Below are 24,343 nucleotides of genomic sequence, written 5' to 3' on the forward strand. Positions count from 1 at the left end.
TATGTGTATATTTAAAGGTAAAAAGACAAAAGAAGCACAATATTAGAGCATGTTTCCAGTAAGAAGTTCATGTGCTATATTTGGAAAGCCTAAATCACCGTTTTAGGGTAAATTTATGGTAGCAAGAGTTTATTATACTCTGTTCATTTAGATATTTTATTATTGTTGTTATTATTGTTGTTATTATTATTATTATTATTAGGGGGGCCTTGACGCTTTCAAGTTGTAAACAGGTGGGCCGTAAGGTAGAAAAGGTTGAGAATCCCTGTGCTATATGATATACTGTACCACATTTGTAAAAAAGGAGAAAAACTGTGTGTATAATTTTTTGGCCAATTAACCAATTAAGAGTGCTTTTCCAGGAGAATTGTGATCGGATTCTTTATTATCACGCAGATGTTGTTGTTCAGACTGTCTGGGGATTGAAAGACTTGTTCATGAAAAACGTGATAAACACAAAATCACGATGCCACTGCATCAGCGGCAGTGGCGGACTTAGCAATTTGGGGGCTCAAGGCGAATTTAGCTTGGGGGCCCATCAATAAAAAAAATATTGATCAATAAAATACTAAAAATATTTAAAATGAATAAAAAATAATTAATATAAAATAAAAACTCATTTAAAACACAATCAAAAGCTATCTAATAGTGCGCAGAATAATATCAGTTTCAGTTAGTTTCAGTTTCAAATAATTGAAACAGCTCACCAAAACCTCAACCTATACTTTATATTTGACAATATTTGATTAACTTTACAGGTCCTCACTCATCTTAATTTATTTAACTAAACTGAGTTTTCAAATTATTTCTAGCCTCGCGCTGAATTCAGTTCCGCGCTGCGGAAGAGAGAGAGAGAGCAAGAGAGAGAGCGCGCGAGCAGCGCAGTGCGGCGCATTTTGCCTGATTTCTCTTGTTTAAATATCAATAAATATGTGAATTTAATATTTTTTTACTACCATATATTTTACTTCACTTGATAGGATCTTATTATTATTTTTTTTTAAATGCAATGCCGCGCATGCTTTCCATGTGACTGACGCTAAACTGTTTGATGCAGCTGTTATATTATATTATGTTATATCAATACCATTTTAACGTTTTTCGTTTCTATGTTTTGAAATTCGTTATATTATATTTTTGTCAACATTTTGGGTTTATTTTCGTTTGTTATTTTTCTAATAAAAATAATAGAATTTACATAATTTAAAGTAAGTCAATTACTTTTACTAGTGGGGTATCTCCGTTAGTAACTAGTAAATATAACTGATTTTTCAAATTAAGGTGCCCAACACTGGTTAACAATGAGCAAGTTTCCCGAAGCACAACGAGCATGCTTATTCTATTTGCCTGAATAACATGAAATGTTTAAAATTAATACAGACATGTAGAAAAAACAAAGACAAGCTGTAACCTAGATATAAATAATAATAGAATAATAATAATAAAATAATAATAAATAATAGAATAATATGCCAATTAGGCATATTTGTAGCAGTAGGGTATTTTAATTTTCATCCCTGACTCTAATTCATTTATATACCTGATTTGATATTTTTCCATACAATCCCTGCTAAAGGTTTAGGTGAAGGAGACCCAAAGAAGGTCAGTGCATGTTTCTGGAAAAACAAAAAAGTGGGGATGGTTCATAAATGAGGATATGGCACCTCCTCGTCCTCCTCCTCCACCAAAACCTTCGGGTCCGGTGGTGCTGACACACTAAAAAAGCTTATCAGTTTTGAAAGAGCATCTGTTTTTAGTTTAGCCTGTTCCTTCTTTTTTCTTTTTTCGCTCACATCCCACTTGTACACTTAATTTCACCTTAATTCCGTCTTTCACAAGCAGCGTGTTAGTGGTTCACCGGCATGACCACATGGCATGGATGGAATATTCCATTTTAACGCGAAAGAGAGTGGACGGAATCTGTATTTCTTTGTAATTTATTGTGTTGTCTTTGTTTCCATTTTAAACACACAAAAATCACCAATTATGAACTCACTATCTGTGAATTACTGTCCAAAGGGCCCCAATTACCAGCTGTAGGCCTATGGGATTTTGCAGCTAAGTATGGGGCCCCTACAGTGGGCTGCAGTGGGAGGGGCCCAAGGCAGTTGCCTAGCAATGCCTCTATGCAAAGACCGCCTCTGATCAGCGGTGATGCCGGAGGTGTGTGTGTTCAGTCAGGAGGAAGGCCCATTGTAAGTCACAGCTGTAGCCCTGCTGACGCTAAGCTCTTCCTGTCCTAAATTTTTTATGGCAGGGCAAAAATAGCACAACTGCATTGCGTGATGTACACACACGCATTTAAAGATGCTTTAGGAGCTGCTAATTGTGGGGTTCTGCTTTGATTGTTTTAGGATTTAGCAATAAGTTGGATGTCATTAGTCATTTTTGCTTTGTAATGTGCCCTAATCAGTTTCAGGGCCTGCAGGCCAACGTTAATTGGTTAATTAAATATTCATTGTTCACTATTAATTCCACTGCAGATGGGAGGAATTCAACTAGATTTTAATTTCTGTGAATATTTAATTACGTTTAGCAACAACAGCGTCAATTATACAGCTCCTGTCATTAGAATGGGTGTCCACAAACATTAGGACATATGGTGTACATTTGTTTATATTTATTATTAATATCTTCTAAGCCCCTAATGGGTCGATTAAATTTTTGGCTACTTATAAATGGTTACAGGCACATTATATAGCTGTGTTGAGCATAAAATGTGCAATAATGTTTATTTTAGTTCATTTTAATGAAAAAATCAATAAAGATCAAGATTTTTTGTTTCCCTAGAGTAATACAGCACCATGTTACAACATAAAGTTCTGCTGTGTCAGTAGCTTAAGTAAAGCTTTTAAATGTTTTTTTGCAAGTTTGCATTCTGGCTTTTCCATTGCTGTATGCACAGAAATGTTTAAATCCAGTACAGTCTTTTCAAAGTTGTTTTTACTGTTCTTTACTGGGTCTTTTAAAATTGAGTATATGGTGTATCTTTATGGGCAGAACCCCTTAATACTCACACCTGCTTTAATTTCTGACAGCGTGATTTAAGCTTAAAGTCTGCTCTGGACCTCGCCCAGGAGATTACACACTTTCAAACTTGGCAGCAGTCTGCCTGCCCAGGACACCAGCCTGTGGCAGACTGCCATTCACTGTGAATAAGCTGGCGGACTACACACATCGACAGAAATAAGAACTTAGCAGACTGCACTAAAGAGCATAAAAATGATTTACAGCCAGGGGTCTTATCTCTAAACCCACTGTTATAAATGTAGTGAAGATGATTTTGTTCCTTTGATTAAAGAAAATGTAAGACTTAAGGTCTCATTCCATCATTTTTATATTCATTTTAAAATGTCTAGTTGTGGTCTCTAGTATAAATAAATAAAATATGAGCTGGATTTTGGGAAAAAATGTGCTCTGATGATCCGCTATAACAGTGCTTTATTCCGACCTTACACCTAACAATTTTCAAGCAATTTCAGTGTTACAGAACTTCCAGTCGGGATAAAAATCACAAGAGTCTGGCTAGAGTCTCGTCCTGGTGTTTAGATAAAATCAACCGTGTTTAATATTATTATAAGTCTTGAGACTAGGCTCACGCAAATAGTGACCTAAACAATGTCAACAACCAATAGAAGAAGAGCTACGGGAAGCCGCAAGGCAAAAATATTTCTCGTGACTGTTTAGAAACGATTTGAAAAAGAACACATTTTGCAGTTAATATGCCTTTTATGGTTCTTACTTTAATATGTACAGTATTTTAAAGTCATTATATTTAAAGTTATTTAATTTTGCACAGTTATTTATTTGTGCAGTGTTATTTTTGATGAAAACAAGTTTAATAAATACACATTTTGCAAGAATGGTGTTCATTATTGCATTAATCTAAAACAAAGGCAAATGTACAGCAGTGAAACTGTGATTCTTTACACAGGAAATTTGGCAGTGTTAAATCAACACTGTTAGTGTTAAACTTTACACTCTCAGTGTTAATATAACACTAACAGTGTTGATTTCCTGTGTACTATACAAGGTTGTAGCAAAAAATGGGGAAAAGAAGCTTATAGGCTGAGTTGAACTCAGAACTAACAGTGTGGCAGGAAAACAAACTGTTAATGGGGACAAAAGTTGTGAGTTTCTGATAAATTACAGTATTTATATACACATTATTTGTAATTTAATATGTAATATGTATTGTATGGAAACTCCACCAGAAGCATGATGGGAAATAATCTCAGAAAGAATCTAGTTGCACTCTTGCAGTTAGTGATCTTTGCAAAATGTCAATGTCCCCAGGAGATCACTGGACAGTGTATTTTTCACAAATATAAACATTTTGATACAAAATACACAGAAATATGTAAAAAAAAAAAAAAAAAAAAAAAATATATATATATATATATATATATATATATATATATATATAGAGAGAGAGAGAGAGAGAGAGAGAGAGAGAGAGAGAGAGAGGAAATTATTTCTTAATAAGTGGTTTGCTAAAAACACCAGCATAAAATAAAACATACCACTGCTGCGGGTGCCCCGTCCCACAGGAGTTAGGCCTGTTGTGGACATGGCCCAGAGGAGCAGGTGGTGGGCGTACCTTATTTGAAACAGATAATCACTAAGCTTCAGGAAGGTGCACTAACAATAGTTGGGTAATTTACTACCACCAATAGCATAGTAGAGATGGGCATTTTGGACAATGAAACATATATATTCAATGATCAGCTACAGAGTAAAATTTGTTGTCGCTTGCCACTGTGTGTCAATCTGGCAACCTGTATGAGCTTGGCTTCTTTGAAGGAGCGGGTGGGGCAAACATATATAACCAGTGTTTGGATATATTGGCCTCCTGTAGCCATTTCACACACTCGCTCGCATTTATTACTGATTGTTTCGTAAATATATAAATTCACATTACTAATTACTAATTACTAAACTAAATAAATTACTATTACGAGTGATGCCCCAACAAAAAGAGGGTGAAGACTAGCACATGCTTTCTCCAATACATGTGAGGTCAGCCACCGCCTCTTTTTAAGCTGCTACTGATGCATCATTACCAACAGGGGCGTAGAAGCAAATCCTGGGCCCTGTACACTCTCAATGTCAGAGGGCCCCTATCCATGCCAGTACACAAGAAACGTTAGCAAAAAAAAAAAATCAGGATTTTCATAGGCCCCTCTCCCTACTCGGGCCCTGGGTAGTCAGGTCCACTTTTCCCCCCACTATCACGCCCATGATTACCAAATAACCAGCACATTTGGAGGAAAGCGCAGCGACTCGTTTCTGATACATCAGCTCAAAGATGCCCTGTGCTGATCGAGACCGTCCTTTGTTTTGATGAGAGGAAAGAGCGCCATCTACCCACCCAGAGAGAGCAAGGCCAATTGCGCTCTCTCAGGGCTCTGGCAGCTAAGTGGCAGGCAACATGAACGGGACTCGAACCAGCAATCTCCTATTCATAGTAGCCAAGCGTCTAGTGGTTTAAGTCCTATTCTAAAGGATTTCTGTCTTGATGGAATGTTTTTTTTATAGATGACATTCATAAAGAGACAGTGGTCAATGAATAAGCATCAATAATGTAAATGATATGGCACTGGCCACTCCAGTCAATATGACAGATTCAAGTGGGAGTCCAGAGATTAAATCTGTAAAAAAAAAGAGTGTCTGTGATGTTCTTTTGGAATGCTCTATGGAGTTTGGATTCAGATCTTAGATAAGAAATTTGATGTAATATGTGTTCCCCACCATCCGATTACCAAATGTTAAACAGCAAAAAGGGGAAAACACCAATTTTGAGTTTAAGATTTTTGTTATAAGGAGTTCTTCAGTCCAGATTGCCTTTTGAATCAAGCAGAATATATGTTGCCAAATCAAAGCAGTGACAGTTTGCATATTTGAGCAGATTAAAATACTAAGGGATAAGGAGGGCTGTGAAACTTTTGATACAAAAATAGCTGAGGAAATATACTATAAACAAAGAATATATAAAATGAGGCCTAGTCAGGGAAAGCTTCTGTAGCATCTAGCATTAAAGCTAATCAACATGCAGATCTTGTAAGGTAGAGAAATAATGATGGGCTAAGCCTGAAGAAGCACCAACATTATACAGTTTTTAAACTGAAGAGCGCCTGCGGGGGGAAAATGACTGATGGAAGAACGTGAGTAGGCTCTGTCAGAAATGAGGCATGCCTGAATTTACATGATGTTTCACCTTCAGCAGCACAGGCTGAATGGGTTTTAATGTTGAATTCATAATGAAGAGCTTTGAAGCAAAGAGTATAATAGTTTAAGGATTTGATGTATCTCCAGATCCCAAAAGCAGGAGACAAAGATTGCAGTTAATGGATGCCTGGCATGGCCAAAGTCCTAACATTGTCCGTAGTTAAATATCATGTATGAAAAAAAATCAATATATCAGTTTTAACCTTTACCATCCCTGTCCGCATACCTCTATGTGACCTTCCTGGATGTTAAGCAATTCGTACATACACTGGAGTTCAAAAGTGTCCTACAACCTCAACCATGGCAAAATTCCTTATCATTTCCATATGCCAGTGATCGCATGTGGCTTATACTATTGGCTTCGCTGCTCCCATCATTTCCAGTGGAACTGCAAAATTAATGCAAAGTATGGACCTCGAACGTTTTCACAAATTGTCACCTAAAAACCACCAACTTACATTTTTGTACTGCATTACTAATAGTTGTATTGTGGACAAATTCTCCCACCTGAGATGTGGATTTCTGAAGCTCATCCAGAGTGACCATGGGCCTTCTTTGTCTGCTTCTCTGACCAGAGCTTACCTTGGATGGCCATGTCTTGAAAGGTTTGCAGTTGTAGAATACTTTTTTCCAGTGCTGCTTGGTATGCTCAATGCTAAAACTCTCTTTTACACGTCTCCACAACTTATTTTTGATCTGTTGGGTGAATTCTTAGGCTTCATGATGGTATTTTTTGGCCCAATCCCATTTCACCCCTTGGCCCTACCACTTACCCTACCCCTTCTTTTCTAGCTTAACCCTTCCCCTTGGATCAGAGTTATAAGGGGAAGGGGTGAAATCCTCCACCCTAAGAATTGGGACAACCCTTTAAACACCCTATACGTCATCAGGAGTGCTAAAGTTTAGTAAGCTAGCTGCTGGGTAACTAGTTAAGTTTAGGACATTGTATGTTTTCAGAAAGAGGGAAAATGTTGCAGAAATGAATTATTATTGTCCATTCCTTAATGTCTCTGTGATGGAGAGTTAAAATTAGCTTTGATTACCTTTTATTTTATTTTATTTTTCCATTCTGCCTTGAATGCTGCAGCTCCTGCCGTCTGTTGCACCATTTAAGGTGGAATCGGAAAGTTAGATAAGTTAGCTAGCTACTAAGACAAACTACTAGCGATCAGTTTTAATTCGGGTAAAGGTCACTTTTAACAAGGAAAATACTTACATTTGTGCGTTTATTTGGTCGTTTCTTCCGCCATCTTACCAAACCCCTCGGTTTGAAGTGTGCCTCTGAAAAATCTCCTTATGAAGGGCTATCAGGCCCTATCCCTTCCCCCTAATCCTCCAGCCTAACAAAAATTAGGACACCCCTACCCCTTGGCGTGCACACACAAAACAGAGGGGTAGGGGTAAGGGTAGGGCCAAGGGGTGAAATGGGATTAGGCCTTTTCCAGCAAACCACTGAGGCTTTCACAGAACAGGTGTTTTTATACTGAGACTAAATGAACTCTATTAACTTATTAAGTGACTTCTGAAGGCAATTGATTGTTCTATTTTTATTTAAGGGTAAAGGGTTAATAAATACTTATGCACATCACACTTTTTAAAACTTTTTATTTGATTACAATTTTGAAAACCATGTATAATTTTCGTTCCACTTCACAATTATGTGCTGCTTTGTTTTTGTCTATCCCTTAAAATCTCAATATTATAAAGCATTACCAAATACATTTTAGATTTATGGAATTCTTGTGACTGAATGGAAGCAAATCCTCACAGCCATGTTCCAAGAGCTGGTGGATACGTGGAGGATATAAAGGCCAGTTAAAGCCATGATCTAATGCAGTTTTATGAATCAGGTAAAATGCCTGTGCTCAACACATACACACTGCAAATTCATAAATATGTGGTTTAAGGCTTCTTGGCCTGAGCTTATTAATGCAAGCCTGAGGCAAACATAAACAAATGCACCAAGATCCGCACACTCCAGCTCCCAGTGCACTTATATGCCAAACTGCTATGCCAGCTTATTGCCTGATCTCAGTATCCATACCCGGCCTACACATTGGCACCCCGATTTCCAAAACATCATCTACAGCACCTGAGGTGTGAGCTTCATTTCAGTGCCACTTTCAAACCTATTTGTCGACCTCAGGCAGAGTGAGGTGTGACTGCAGCTGAACGCTACCGAGATGGGAGGGTACTGTAAACGGCAGGCAAAGCTGGAATAAGCAGCGGGTATGTCACCATGGCAACAGCCTCTTAAGTGTGAGTGATTCTCACTGGCGTTGTTGAGGTGATAAAGACGGCCGGGCTCACTATCAGAGATAGTGAGAGCTTTTTTTCTCGGCTCGACTGCACGCCCAGTCGCTCCACATCCAAATGAGAGAGAACAATAAAGCTGCAGAGAGAATTCAAGGATACGAGGGCACCAAACTGCCACCATGAGGCAGCTTCGTGAGACAGACACTAGTATATGAGTGTTATCACCCATTCAGTTATTGGGTGACAGATACTCATTGTTTAGTCTGAAATCCAAACCTAGGATTCAAAGAGTTAATGTAGTTTATCAAAATTGGTTATATCTATATATATAATTTAGTTGGTGGTTTTAGTGATCTGATATGTGACTGTTTTAAATGCGTTTCACAACATCTCCTGAGGTGGTTTGAGGGGTCATATTTTTGCCTGTTTAAAATGGGTCTCAGACAACCTCCTGAAGTGGTTTAAGAAATTAGATATGTGTTCATTTTAAATGCATCTCATATTATTCTCTGAATTGGTTTGAGCGATTGGATTTGTGTCTGTTTTAAATGCGTCTCAGACCATATTCTGAAGTGGTTTAAGGAATTGGAATGGTGTCCCTTTAAAATCTGTCTCAGACCACCTCCTCTAAGTCTTTTTACAGAATTTTGCAGCTTTTCTGTGAGCATTTGATTGTATTCAGTGAAAGGAATGTTAGTTGATACCAGGATGTTGGATCATCATGACTGATTGTAGGCTTCTCGCTATCACAGAGTTATTTTTCCATCCAAAAGTGTGAGAACAATAAAGCTGCAGAGAGAATACAAGTAGGAGCATATGAAGGTATTTAATCGCCACCGTGGGGCAGCTTCAAGAGCCTTGGTTATTGAAAAAATGATTTTTTTCTCAAATGTCAAGTGGGATATTAAAGTTATTATGGTCATTATTTCAGCTCTTCTTTTCTCATGATAAAGCCAGGGCCTCAACATCAGTCCATCATTAGATGAATATTACAGGTGAGAATAGAGGCTAGTTGGTGGGGCGGGCGGTGGAGTTTAAGGCTTTAGTTAAAGGTCTTGGACGGGCTTCTGTCAGATAAAATCAAAACACTGACCTGCCAAAAGCCATCAGACTGCAGTATGTAAATTGTAAAAATTATTTAAAAAATAATAAAATGTTGAGGTGTTATCTTATGAGTGAGGATGTATTGTTGAACACTGTCCAGTGTTCAAGTTGACGCGAATTATGGGAGTTGGAGCGAGGCCTGATATAGAGTATGCATGGATGGGATATTCTATTTTGGAATGGGAGGTAATTGTCATGTCCTGCAGTGTCTGGCTGGAATTGTCCTTATGAACTCCAGATTCCACATCCATGCATTTCCTGCACTTCAGTGTAGTGTTTTTATCTTCTATGGGACAGTTCAAAAATGACTGGGCAAGAAAATTGTCCTATGACTTTTGGTATAGTGTTTTTCTAAACGCTTGTTCCTGAAATCCTCACAGCGATGCTGCTCCAAAATCTAGTAGAACGACTTCTCTGAAAAGAAGAGACAGTCACTTTTGTTCATTTATTTATCTAGATCTGCTGGGTTCAATCAACACTTAAATCCATCTCATTTAAATACATATAGTACACACTAGTACCTAATCTGACCTGGTTCATTCATACACTCACAAAAAGCTGGTAGGACAAAAAAAACTGTACATTTTTAGAAAAATACATGGACCAAAGTATTGGAACACCTGTGTATTCATTGTTTTGTTTATAGTCACAGGTTTTAAAAAGAGTTTATCCTGCTTTTATTTGTAGAGAAACTGAATAAAACAAATCCAGTTTCTTGATTATATCCTGATGATATTTTAACCACTTAGTAAACTAACTAAACTGCAGTTAATCAGACTGAAATGTAGTTGCTGGTTTGGATGAAATATGCAGATTAGCTAGTTTTGTTGCAATTATTACTGGTGTTTTGTTGTACTGGGAGGAGTTTTGGTTGTGGAATGCATCTTGGAGAGACAGATGCGATCACACTAATATGACATGTGGCTCAAATGATTATTGGTGTGTTTATACTTGCATTTGTACGTGGTTTGACCAAATTCAGGCACAATTCTAATACTCAAGACACATGAAATGAAAAGGTGTAAATGAATTAACTGTAGGATTTCTACAAGATTTTACAGCATGGCTGGGAGAATTTGATTACATTTAGCAACTGCACTTTAGCTGATCCACTCACTGCACTTACTGCACTACTCTTCCTTACAATTCATCTCCAACCATCTCCAATTTACCCCAGCAGCTTCAGCACTGAGAGATGTTTAGGCCGAGTGGGAGAAGATGAGGTGCAGTTGAGTTGGCAGTATGAAAACATGCTCACTAATTACTCACGCTCATTTACAGAAATAACTACAGCAGAGACAACTTCTCTCAGACAATTACCCACAGCATGATTTTACAATGGGAGATGTGATGTTTTGGATCCCAGTCACAGGGATTGTACTCAGAGTAAAAAAGGCTTTTCTGCCCCCATGTGGTTGAGGAATAGCTCTGTGCATTTAGGCTTCTAACATTGTGCTTAAAAATTCCAAAAACGTATGCAAAAGGTAGTCATATTCTGTCAAAAAATTAACAATTTTTTTTACATTCATTTATGAATATTCTTGCATATTGTCAATGTTTGACAATAGTGTATTAGCAAAATAACAGCATATTTGTAAAAGGTACACAAAATGTGTTAATAGTGATGCTATTTCTTCATATCAAATACTTTTTATTTTATGGTTAGTTTTGTTACAGCTGCATCTGAATGGTGTTATGAAACAATTTAGAGACTGTCCTAAATTTCAATAATCGCACACATTTCAGTACACCATGCACATTACTAAGAAAATGCTGTCAATTTTTTTTTTTTATATTTTTATACAGAATGCTTGTCTTATAAAAGCAGCCTAGGCTAAAAATATTCTGGGTCTAATTTTAGTTTAAAAACAATAGTATAAATAAGGTTTTTAATTACTATATTATAATGAGTATGAGACATTTTGCTAATGATGTATTATTGGTATTAGTACCTAGGAATAAAGTAAAAAAATATACACAGAAATTCACAGGTGTACCATTGTCTCTGTCGCTCTGCTATCTGTAGAGCTATAGATTAAGTATAAATAGATACTAAAAAGATTTACTGCAGAGCAGCTTTGGACACAAATAGCTGTCTAAATACACCCACACGGAAACACTACACTAAACTACACTACACTAAACAGCTTTACTAATTAATGACTGCTACCAAAAAGATGGTCCTGAACACACTCTTACCACCAAGCAATACTGTAGCACCCATGTAGCAACAATCTGGCAACATTGTTTTATCTCCTGTGCAATACCATATTAATAATCTGGGATACCATAGCATCATCCTAGCAAATATTGAACAACGCAATACCAACCACCAAGCAATGCAAAGATAAGAGCTGTAGAAAAGGTATATATAAGCAGAGATACATAAAGAGAATGGTTTTAATATTAAATCCATATTTATGGCGCTAATGTTGTAACACACATACATTTGATCACATTTGACCTTCTCATTTAATGTGTTTATTTATTATTTTTCCCTACATTATACAGTAATATTTATAGTCAGAGCACATAAGAAATCATGTATAAACTTAAACAAACCAAAATACTGAAGCATTTAAGCTCTAATCTGGGGTGCTGTTAACTTGTGGTTTCTGAGGCTGTTAACTTTGATTAACTTATCCTGCGTAACACATGTAACTCTTGCTCTCCCTTTCCTGAGTGGTCCTGATAAGTGCCAATTTCATCATAATATTTTTGATGGTCTTTGTGACTGCAGCTTTCAAAATTCTTTAAATGTTTTGGATTGCCTGACCTTTATTTCATTTATTTCAAAGTATTTTATTTTCTTTACTTGGTTGAGCAGTTCTTGCTATAATATGGATTAGTACATTACTCAAATAGAGCTATTCACTGTATATCAACTCTACCTCTTCACAACTTTACAACTGAGAAAACTATCATGTAAACAGGAGGTGCTACTTTAAAGTGTGTAAAAAATAACATATGTTCTGGTTTGTTTTACAGTGTTTAGTTTACTAAATAATCCCATGTTTGGATGACTTTAGTATTAATCTACAATGTAGAACACTTAAAAATAATTAAAAAAAACACAGAATGTAAGGTGTGTCCAAAATTTTGTCTGGTATTGTTTATTTAAAGTACTAAAAATGAATAATAAATTAACTTCCTCTCTTAAATAATTAAAGAGGATAATTTTCAGCCTAGGTCCTAGCGAGGATGTTTGGGATGCGAAATTGGTAATGACGTCATGTTACAGCTAGCGGCCGCTGTCACGCAGTGCTGAATGTGACTGGATTAAACCATTATCCATGTCAGAGGGGGAGCGCTTTAATAATAACTCCACTATAACTCTTCCAGATCTCCTCATTCTGTCTGTAGTGAAATCAGCGCGTTTAATAGAGACTAGTTAAAGCACACGGTGTGTAAATTGTTTACGGAATCGCGCTTAATTAACTTTTAAACTGTGTTCCTATGAAATCCCAGTTTCTGGAATGGTGTGAATCCTGGTTAGACTGTCTGTTATCCTTCAGTTTACTGTAATACTCTTCTATGATCCCTTACTGGAAACTGGGAAGGAGTTTCTGATTGACAACAGGAACCGTATATTATTAAGGTAGGTGTCATACTGTTAGCTATTATAGGTGAGCTATATTTGTGGTATTGATCCATATTAATAGTCTGTGCTTACTGTCTGAGGGAGGGTCGATAAAAAGTTGTCAACTGTCAGCTTTGGCTAAAATAGGCTAATACAGCTTTGATATATGAAACTACGTTGTGTAGTGTACTGTAATATTATTTAATAATCATCCTTTAAATGTATAATCATCCATTGCACTATAGCCTGCATAGCAAAAATAATGTATTTAATTTATGTTTATTTTTAATGGCGCTACTCCAACAGTAGAGATATAATGCATGTTATTTATGTATGAATAAATCAGAAATAACTTGGATAAACCTGCCCTCCAGACTTTTTTGCTCTTTTTATTAACAGTGAAAATGTGTCACGATACCTTTAAGAAAGACGACACTCGCGGCAGTGACGAAAGACTGATTCACATTACAGAACTGATTCAGTGATTCAACAGTTCACTGATTCAGCCCTGAATCGTTTATCGCTCCATTCAATAATACATAGTTGATTCAGTTTTTAATCTATTTTATGTCCAGTAAAAATAATAATATAGCATAAAATTGTCTTACTGTTTGACAACTTTTCTTTCAGCTCTAAACGTTCCACCTTAAATAGTTCACGCTGTATTAAAGGTAACTCCAAAGTCTCATTCATTAGAAATAACGTTTCTGGTAACGCTTACTGTTTAAGGTGGAATGCTCATATTCTATTTTGGTGCGACACATCATGCAAAACAGATATATAAACGTATATAAACAGTTTATAAAATACATTGAATTGATTAAACGAGGCTGCTATTTTAACATAAATGTAAAATATTTTGATTATTATTATTATTATTATTATTATTTGTATATTCGTTTTTATTGCCAATTGAATTTTTATTTTCAATGATTATAGTATTATTCATAAAGCAACATGAAGGCTTCAGATTTATGAATCAGTTAGACTGTTCAAATGAATCGATTCTGTGAACGAGTGCGAATGTAAAATTTGCGCGCGAGATGAGGCTGTAGAGGGAAAGCCGGGGCTGCAGCCATGGAGGAGTAGTGTGGTGAAACTTTAATATTCCACCTTTAAACCACTGGAACGGCTCAGTAAAACGTTTTAGACTGAGAGGACTGTTGGACAAAGGCTGTTAGAATTTTTCTGTCACTTTAAAGCCAGATGTCTCTGGTAAGTTTGGGGTTTTTGTCTTAGTTTTGGAGGCTGTAGTTAGTTAACTCACGGTTAGCCTGCTGCCTAAATATGTTTAGGTTAGCTCACGAGCTAACCACAGCTAGTTAGCTTAGTTAGCTAGTAAGGCTAGGAAAAGGACACTGTATTTTAGCTGAATGTCTGTTTGTGTTCTTTAAAAAAAAGTTTTGGAGGAGTATAATGTCTGTATATTAGTGGTTTTGTTATGTTCCAAGCTTTAAATGAATGAATAAAGTAAAGCTGACCGGTGTAACTGGGTGATAAATGTTAGATTAAGACCACATATTCATATGTGAATATTTTGAACTAGCCACTAACGTTAATTAAGTTTGTTTGGAAAAGACAACCTACTGTTCTGTGTAATCTTCCTCTTATTATTATTATTATTATTATTATTATTATTATTATTATTATTATTTTCAGCAAATATAATCACTATCACGTCCCACAGCTTTTGAGGTAGAATCACAAAATGCTCAATAATTGCTTCATTAATCAGTTAATTGTTTGTTTAAAATTTCAGCTCAACTTAGAAGATATTGGTGATATTCTCTGGCCTCATTTTTAAACAGATAATTAAATTAATATTAAGCAAATAACTGATGGTCATCATGCAGTGTATTATATACCACATATTAGGGGTGTGCCATATTGTATCTTATAAATTATGTAAAATATTGCCATTTGTAAAAAAAAAATGTCTTAATATTTTTTTGCAAAAATGCCCTGAAATATTGATATTATTTATTAGATTATTTTAGGGCCATGTGGGCCACCGTTTTTTACTGTTTGTACCAAAAGCAAAATTCACAGTTTTATTTTTAATATCTATTAGAGACAGATAATATCTGTTCAGTATTATGTGTTTTACTTTAAACATGGATATAAGGAGTGCATTATTAGTATCATAACATGTGAAAACATTGACTTGTGTTACAATCTGGTAAAAGTCTCAATTATATTTTACTATATTATCATCAAATCATATACAAAAATATAGCTAAAAATAAAATGAATTAAAATCAAATTGTCAAAGCTGTATGTTTTAGTAGACAATTGTATTAAGGAACATAAGTCATAAACATAATCATATCACATAAGACCCATACCTTAATATTTTTTGTTTCCTGACACCGGTATGGAATATGTGTATATGTTTGTTTACATTTTTTCTATTCAGAGGTCAGAATCTCTAGGCTGCAATATACTATGTAGTCTATGTTTACATGGTATTACTACTGGTAAATGTGTCTGAGGTGAGTAGGTGTGTTGTATAGACAGGGCTAAGCAACACCCCCCTCCCCTCCTCCAGTGAAAGTAGGTTAACTAGAAGCATTATGGGTAAGTGTCACAGTTGCATAACTCTGAGTTACACAGCTTCCTCATCGCTCTGCCGGCTTCTGGTTTACAGCAGACTGGCAGCAGTGTTACAGAAGAGCACTCACACAGTTCAGTCTTTAAGTATTTATTCTTTAAACACGCCACACTTTTTTTAAACAATGTAAAACTGAAATGATGATTGACATGCCATATGTTTTAATCTGTTTCAGATTGAGACCATATTACACCCATAGAAGGCGCAGTGCTGTATGGACTTGTACATGATGAACTGTGAGTTGTTGGCCACTTGCAGTGCCCTGGGCTACTTGGAGGGGGAAACCTACCACAAAGAGCCGGACTGTCTCGGTAAGTGTAATGCTCCATAGATCACTTTTTAAATGCACGGTATAATATATTTTCTGCAACACTCGTACACTGTACATGAGCATTATACTGCTAAATACCCGAGCCACAGTATCTGTTTATGTTGTTTACAGTCTGCCGTAGGGCTGTAACAAATTTAATTGTCGACTAATCGTTAATTTTTAACAGTATCACATTACACAAAGTGCTGAAAACAGAAGTGCAATGGGAGATAATGGGTAAATGGATTAATCACACAGTTTACAGCAATTTACAATTTAGTCTGTGTCTCCAAAAGTGCACAAACACAACGGATTACATATTTACTCACTAAATAATCAGAACTTTCCACTTTTATAAAACATCCAGACATTTAAATGGCTTTTAAATCTTATATTCAGCTGTTTCTATCATTTTTAGAGATGGAGGACATGGCAGAAATAATCGTTATCAGATTATTCGACTACCAAAATAATCATTAGTTGCAGCCCTAGTCTGCTGATAATATTCAAATGTATATATGTATTGTTTTTTACCATATTCTGTCTAATAAATTATGTGCATACAGAATGGTTGTCGTATATTTAATCTACTATATGACTCTTATGTATATATTTGCAAATACTGTATATTTACACATTATCTTTGTCTAATATTTTGCAAATAGTTCATAGTTCCTTGCTTAGCACTGCTTTCTTTAGTCTGTATTTTGCTATATTTTGGTCAGTCTTTTTTGGACTATTAAGTTGGGTGTAGTTAATTATATTTTGATATTTTTGTTTCTATGCTTACTGTATATTTTGTTCTGCAAAATTTATGTATTTCTGTATTTCTTGTATATTTAATTCTGTTTTTTTTTGTATGTTTTTGTATATTTAGTTATAAATTAAGTACATCGATGTTTGATGTAATATACAGCTCTGGGAAAAAGTAAGAGGCCACTTTTCTTTGATTTTACCAAATTGAAAACCTCTGCAATATAATCCAGAGAGGAAGAGGAAGATGGATGATCACAAACCATCAAACCAAGCTGAACTGCTTGAAGTTTTTTTTTTTTTAAACTGTTTTAAGATGATGTTATTACATTATTACACTGTTTTTTAAATCCTAAATTTCAACCCCTCTTTCTTTTTTTTTTTTTTTTTTTTATAAAGAGAGTGTAAAGGACTTGATCCGCTACCTGAGACATGAAGATGACACGAGGGACATCAGACAGCAGCTTGGAGCAGGACAGATTCTTCAGAATGACCTGCTGCCCATCATAACCCAGCATGGACAAGATAAACCCCTGTTTGATGCCTGCATCAGGTCTGTTCACACATGCAGCTGAAAAACATCTAGTATACAACAGATCAGTCTGTGTACGATTTTGTGTAAAATGGACAAGAATAAGAAGCACCAATATTCATTCAACCCTTCATTCTTCTTCTGTCCCAGGCTTATGGTTAACCTGACCCAGCCGGCACTTCTCTGCTTTGGAAAAATCCCAGATGACCCAGCTTTCCGCCATCATTTTCTTCAAATTGTGTCCTATCTGCATGCGTATAAAGAGGTATGCAGTGTTTAATCATAGAAAAAACATCTGTAATACAGTAAGAGGTGCTGTAGCTGCTAAATAATGAACTTAATAACTTAATAATGTACTAATGTGCTAATGTATTATTTGTAGGCATTTGCCAATGAGAAAGTCTTTGCTGTCTTGAGTGAGACTCTGTACAACCTCCTGCAGCTGGTGAGTGACAGCGTATGAGCCCAAGCATTAAAATTAGGATGAATTGAAATTTATTTGTTTTAAATGCTTGTTTTAAAGATATAATATTAAAATAGTTGGATGTTTGCATGGTTACATATTACTATATTTTGACATGCCGACCTAATTAAGTTGGCTTGGAAAAGCCAACTTATTGTTCTTCGTAATCTTCTTATTAAGTTGGCTTGGAAAAGCCAACTTACTGTTCTTCGTAATCTTATTAAGTTGGCTTGGAAAAGCCAACTTATTGTTCTTCGTAATCTTATTCTTATTATTATTATTCTATTCGCAAAATTTAATCACTATCTCCTCCTAGGGCTTTTGACGTAGAACCACGAAATTTTGCAGTATCGTAGGACCTATACCCGAATAGGTTGCTTGTGCTTTTTTAAGCGATACATCGTACGGTTTTCGTAAAAACTTCGTAAACGTACGCATTTTTTTCCCATAGGAATGAATGGGGCGAAATTTTAAACGTCCGTAACCGCCACAATTTTTGACATACAAATACAAAAATCGGACGGTCTATAGACCTTACCGCGTTCTTTCCGAAAATTTTAACGTTTCGACGATACGTCGTACGGTTTTCGTACAAATGTCGTACGAAGTTTTCCCATTGAAATGAATGGGGGGCCCAGAGTTCCATCTCACACACGAGCAGCTCTGCGCACGGAACCCCTTCTCTCCCCTGCTCCTCCAGTACTGTGAGTGTATGGAGGAGCTGCTGTATGGAGCAGCTATCAGTCAAAAGTTTGGACACCCCGGCACCCCAGCCAGGGCTTAGCAACCACCTAATAACTGCTTAGCAACCACCTTAGCAACCACCTGGAAAATGTTAGCAACTGCCTAGCAACCACTTAGCAACACCTTAGCAACCACCTGGAAAACGTTAGCAACTGCCTAGCAACCACTTAGCAACTGCCTAGCAACCACTTGGAAAACGTTAGCAACTGCCTAGCAACCACTTAGCAACTGCCTAGCAACCACCTGGAAAACGTTAGCAACTGCCTAGCAACCACCTGGAAAACGTTAGCAACTGCCTAGCAACCACTTAGCAACTGCCTAGCAACCACTTGGAAAACGTTAGCAACTGCCTAGCAACCACTTAGCAACTGCCTAGCAACCACCTGGAATATGTTAGCAACTGCCTAGCAACCACTTAGCAACCACCTGGAAAACGTTAGCAACTGCCTAGCAACCACTGAGCAACCACCTGGAAAACGTTAGCAACTGCCTAGCAACCACTTAGCAACTGCCTAGCAACCACCTGGAAAACGTTAGCAACTGCCTAGCAACCACTTAGCAACCACCTGGAAAACGTTAGCAACTGCCTAGCAACCACTTAGCAACTGCCTAGCAACCACTTGGAAAACGTAAGCAACTGCCTAGCAACCACTTAGCAACTGCCTAGCAACCACCTGGAAAACGTTAGCAACTGCCTAGCAACCACTTAGCAGCTGCCTAGCAACCACCTGGAATATGTTAGCAACTGCCTAGCAACCACTTAGCAACCACCTGGAAAATGTTAGCAACTGCCTAGCAACCACTTAGCAACTGCCTAGCAACCACTTGGAAAACGTTAGCAACTGCCTCGCAACCACTTAGCAACCACTTTAGAAATGATAGCAACTGCCTAGCAACCACTTAGCAACCACATGGAAAACGTTAGCAACTGCCTAGCAACCGCTTTAGAAATGATAGCAACTGCCTAGCAACCACTTAGCAACACCTTAACAACCACTAGGAAAACGTTAGCAACTGCCTAGCAACCACTTAGCAACCACTTTAGAAATGATAGCAACTGCCTAGCAACCACTTAGCAACCACATGGAAAACATTAGCAACTGCCAAGCAACCACTTTAGAAACGATAGCAACTGCCTAGCAACCACTTAGCAACACCTTAGCAACCACCTGGAAAACGTTAGCAACTGCCTAGCAACCACTTAGCAACACCTTAGCAACCACCTGGAAAACGTTAGCAACTGCCTAGCAACACCGTAGAAACCACCCCAGATACCATAGCAACACCTTAGCAACCGCATAGCAACACCTTAGCAACCACCTAGCAACATCTTAGCAACCACCCCGGATACCATAGCAACACCTTAGCAACCACCTAGCAACCACCTAGAAACACCTTAGCAACCACCCCAGATACCATAGCAACACCTTAGCAACAACCTAGCAACACCCTAGCAACCACCTAGCAACACCTTAGCAACTACCTGGTATATGTTAGCAATTGCCTAGCAACCAGTTAGCAATAGCTTAACAACCACCTGGAAAACATTAGCAACTGCCTAGCAACAGCTTAGCAACCTTTTCAGAAATGATAGCAACTGCCTAGCAACACATTAGCAATCAAAAGTTTAACCAAAAGTTTTACGATTTCAGCATTTAAACAAGTGTTTTTAGATTTCAGTGTTTAATCAAACGTTTTTAGATTTCAGCGTTTAACCAAACGTTTTTAGATTTCAGCGTTTAACTAAATGTTTTTAGATTTCAGCGTTTAACTAAATGTTTTTAGATTTCAGCGTTTAACCAAACGTTTTTAGATTTCAGCGTTTAATCAAACGTTTTTAGATTTCAGCGTTTAACCAAATGTTTTTAGATTTCAGCGTTTAACCAAATGTTTTTAGATTTCAGCGTTTTTAGCATTTAGCATTTAGCCAAAAGTTAACAGCATGTCAATGACTCTTCACACTCTTCAGACAGAAACAGCTTAGCAACCATTTTAACTTTTTAACGTTATTAGCGTTCTTTTCCAAGCCAACTTAAAGTTCGTTCACGAACTTTACCTTTTCTAGTTCTTATTATTATTATTCTATTCGCAAAATTTAATCACTATCTCCTCCTAGGGCTTTTGACGTAGAACCACGAAATTTTGCAGTATCGTAGGACCTATACCCGAATAGGTTGCTTGTGCTTTTTTAAGCGATACATTGTACGGTTTTCGTAAAAACTTCGTAAACGTACGCTTTTTTTTCCCATAGGAAATGAATGGGGGACAACTTTGAACGACTGTGTAGGTAACAATTTTTGACATACAAAGACAAAAATCGGACGGTCTATAGAACTTACCGTGTTCTTTCCGAATATTTTAACGTTTTGACGATACGTCGTACGGTTTTCGTACAAATGTCGTACGAAGTTTTCCCATAGAAATGAATGGGGGGCCCAGAGTTCTAACTCACACACGAGCAGCTCTGCGCACGGAACCCCTTCTCTCCCCTGCTCCTCCAGTACTGTGAGTGTATGGAGGAGCTGCTGTATGGAGCAGCTATCAGTCAAAAGTTTGGACACCCCTGCACCCCAGCCAGGGCTTAGCAACCACCTAATAACTGCTTAGCAACCACCTTAGCAACCACCTGGAAAACGTTAGCAACTGCCTAGCAACCACTTAGCAACACCTTAGCAACCACCTGGAAAACGTTAGCAACTGCCTAGCAACCACTTAGCAACTGCCTAGCAACCACTTGGAAAACATTAGCAACTGCCTAGCAACCACTTAGCAACTGCCTAGCAACCACCTGGAATATGTTAGCAACTGCCTAGCAACCACTTAGCAACCACCTGGAAAACGTTAGCAACTGCCTAGCAACAACTTAGCAACTGCCTAGCAACCGCCTGGAAAACGTTAGCAACTGCCTAGCAACCACTTACCAACCACCTGGAAAATGTTAGCAACTGCCTAGCAACCACTTAGCAACTGCCTAGCAACCACTTGGAAAACGTAAGCAACTGCCTAGCAACCACTTAGCAACTGCCTAGCAACCACCTGGAAAACGTTAGCAACTGCCTAGCAACCACTTAGCAACCACCTGGAAAACGTTAGCAACTGCCTAGCAACCACTTAGCAGCTGCCTAGCAACCACCTGGAATTTGTTAGCAACTACCTAGCAACCACTTAGCAACCACCTGGAAAATGTTAGCAACTGCCTAGCAACCACTTAGCAACTGCCTAGCAACCACTTGGAAAACGTTAGCAACTGCCTAGCAACCACTTAGCAACCACTTTAGAAATGATAGCAACTGCCAAGCAACCACTTAGCAACCACATGGAAAACGTTAGCAACTGCCTAGCAACCACTTTAGAAATGATAGCAACTGCCTAGCAACCACTTAGCAACACCTTAACAACCACTAGGAAAACGTTAGCAACTGCCTAGCAACCACTTAGCAACCACTTTAGAAATGATAGCAACTGCCTAGCAACCACTTAGCAACCACATGGAAAACGTTAGCAACTGCCTAGCAACCACTTAGCAACCACTTTAGAAACGATAGCAACTGCCTAGCAACCACTTAGCAACACCTTAGCAACCACCTGGAAAACATTAGCAACTGCCTAGCAACCACTTAGCAACACCTTAGCAACCACCTGGAAAACGTTAGCAACTGCCTAGCAACCACTTAGCAACCACTTTAGAAATTATAGCAACTGCCTAGCAACCACTTACCAACACCTTAGCAACCATTAGGAAAACGTTAGCAACTGCCTAGCAACCACTTTAGAAATGATAGCAACTGCCTAGCAACCACCTAGCAACACCTTAGCAACCACCCCAGATACCATAGCAACACCTTAGCAACCACCTAGCAACACCTTAGCAACCACCTAGCAACCACCTAGCAACACCTTAGCACCCACCCCGGTTACCATAGCAACACCTTAGCAACCACCTAGCAATACCTTAGCAACCACCTAGCAACCACTTAGCAACCACCTAGCAACACCTTAGCAACCACCCCAGATACCATAGCAACACCTTAGCAACCACCTAGCAACACCTTAGCAACCACCTAGCAACCACCTAGCAACACCTTAGCAACCACCCCGGATACCATAGCAACACCTTAGCAACCACCTAGCAACACCGTAGCAACCACCCCAGATACCATAGCAACACCTTAGCAACCGCATAGCAACACCTTAGCAACCACCTAGCAACATCTTAGCAACCACCCCGGATACCATAGCAACACCTTAGCAACCACCTAGAAACACCTTAGCAACCACCCCAGATACCATAGAAACACCTTAGCAACCACCTAGCAACATCTTAGCAACCACCCCGGATACCATAGCAACACCTTAGCAACCACCTAGCAACCACTTAGAAACACCTTAGCAACCACCCCAGATACCATAGCAACACCTTAGCAACCACCTAGCAACACCCTAGCAACCACCTAGCGACACCTTAGCAACCACCCCTGATACCATAGCAACACCCTAGCAACCACCTAGCAACATCTTAGCAACTACCCCAGATACCATAGCAACACCTTAGCAACAACCTAGCAACACCCTAGCAACCACCTAGCAACACCTTAGCAACTACCTGGTATATGTTAGCAATTGCCTAGCAACCAGTTAGCAATAGCTTAACAACCACCTGGAAAACATTAGCAACTGCCTAGCAACAGCTTAGCAACCTTTTCAGAAATGATAGCAACTGCCTAGCAACACATTAGCAATCAAAAGTTTAACCAAAAGTTTTACGATTTCAGCATTTAATCAAACGTTTTTAGATTTCAGCGTTTAACTAAATGTTTTTAGATTTCAGCGTTTAACCAAACGTTTTTAGATTTCAGCGTTTAATCAAACGTTTTTAGATTTCAGCATTTAACCAAATGTTTTTAGATTTCAGCGTTTAACTAAATGTTTTTAGATTTCAGCGTTTTTAGCATTCAGCGTTTAGCCAAAAGTTAACAGCATATCAATGACTCTTCACACTCTTCAGACGGAAAAAGCTTAGCAACCATTTTAACTTTTTAACGTTATTAGCGTTCTTTTCCAAGCCAACTTAAAGTTCGTTCACGAACTTTACCTTTTCTAGTTCCATTTTATTATTAAGTTGGCTTGGAAAAGCCAACTTATTGTTCTTCGTAATCTTCTTATTCTACTTATTATTATTCTCTTCGCAAAATTTAATCACTATCTCCTCCTAGGGCTTTTAACGTAGAAACTCGAAACTTTACAGGATCGTCGGACCTATGCCCGATTAGGTTGCTTGTGCTTTTTGAAGCGATATATCGTACGGTTTTCGTAAAAACTTCGTAAACGTGAGCGTTTTTTTCCCATAGGAATGAATGGGCGAGAATTTTGAACGGCCGTGAACGTCACAATTTTTGAGATACGAAGACGTAATTCGGCTGGTCTATAAAACTTACCGCAGTCTTTCCGAAAATATGCTTTATGAAATGATACGACGTACGGTTTTCGTACAATTGTCGTACGAAGTTTTCCCATAGAAATGAATGGGGGGCCCAGAGTTCCATCTCGCACACGAGCAGCTCTGCACACGGAACCCCTTCTCTCCCCTGCTCCTCCAGTACTGTGAGTGTATGGAGGAGCTGCTGTATGGAGCAGCTATCAGTCAAAAGTTTGGATACCCCGGCACCCCAGCCAGGGTTTAGCAACCACCTATTAACTGCTTAGCAACCACCTTAGCAACCACCTGGAAAACGTTAGCAACTGCCTAGCAACCACTTAGCAAC

General features: G+C 38.0%; 1 protein-coding gene and 1 long non-coding RNA gene across 5 annotated transcripts in view; one reads left to right on the plus strand and one right to left on the minus strand.

Moving 5' to 3' along the window:
• Positions 1 to 12,930: 12,930 nt before the first annotated feature.
• timeless (timeless circadian clock) overlaps positions 12,931 to 24,343 on the plus strand; it is a 79,536-nt gene continuing 68,123 nt past the window's right edge. For 2 of the 4 annotated variants that reach the window (XM_015605085.3, XM_015605089.3), the window contains exons 1-5: positions 14,208 to 14,383; positions 15,955 to 16,090; positions 17,242 to 17,395; positions 17,525 to 17,639; positions 17,757 to 17,819. In XM_015605085.3, the coding sequence (XP_015460571.3) occupies positions 15,994 to 16,090; positions 17,242 to 17,395; positions 17,525 to 17,639; positions 17,757 to 17,819 (429 nt within the window). In that variant the 5' untranslated portion in view covers positions 14,208 to 14,383; positions 15,955 to 15,993. Of the gene's footprint in view, positions 13,187 to 14,207; positions 14,384 to 15,807; positions 15,853 to 15,954; positions 16,091 to 17,241; positions 17,396 to 17,524; positions 17,640 to 17,756; positions 17,820 to 24,343 lie in introns of those variants that run through there. The other 2 variants (XM_007229639.4, XM_015605087.3) reach the window with 2 other exon arrangements.
• LOC125787433 (uncharacterized) lies at positions 22,048 to 22,811 on the minus strand. The gene is made up of 3 exons (XR_007429324.1): positions 22,696 to 22,811; positions 22,209 to 22,630; positions 22,048 to 22,154 (listed from the first exon to the last, which is right to left on the minus strand). It is a non-coding gene; the product is annotated as an uncharacterized LOC125787433 (long non-coding RNA).

This window comes from Astyanax mexicanus, chromosome 24 (assembly GCF_023375975.1).
Source record: "Astyanax mexicanus isolate ESR-SI-001 chromosome 24, AstMex3_surface, whole genome shotgun sequence".
Classification (NCBI taxonomy): domain Eukaryota; kingdom Metazoa; phylum Chordata; class Actinopteri; order Characiformes; family Acestrorhamphidae; genus Astyanax; species Astyanax mexicanus.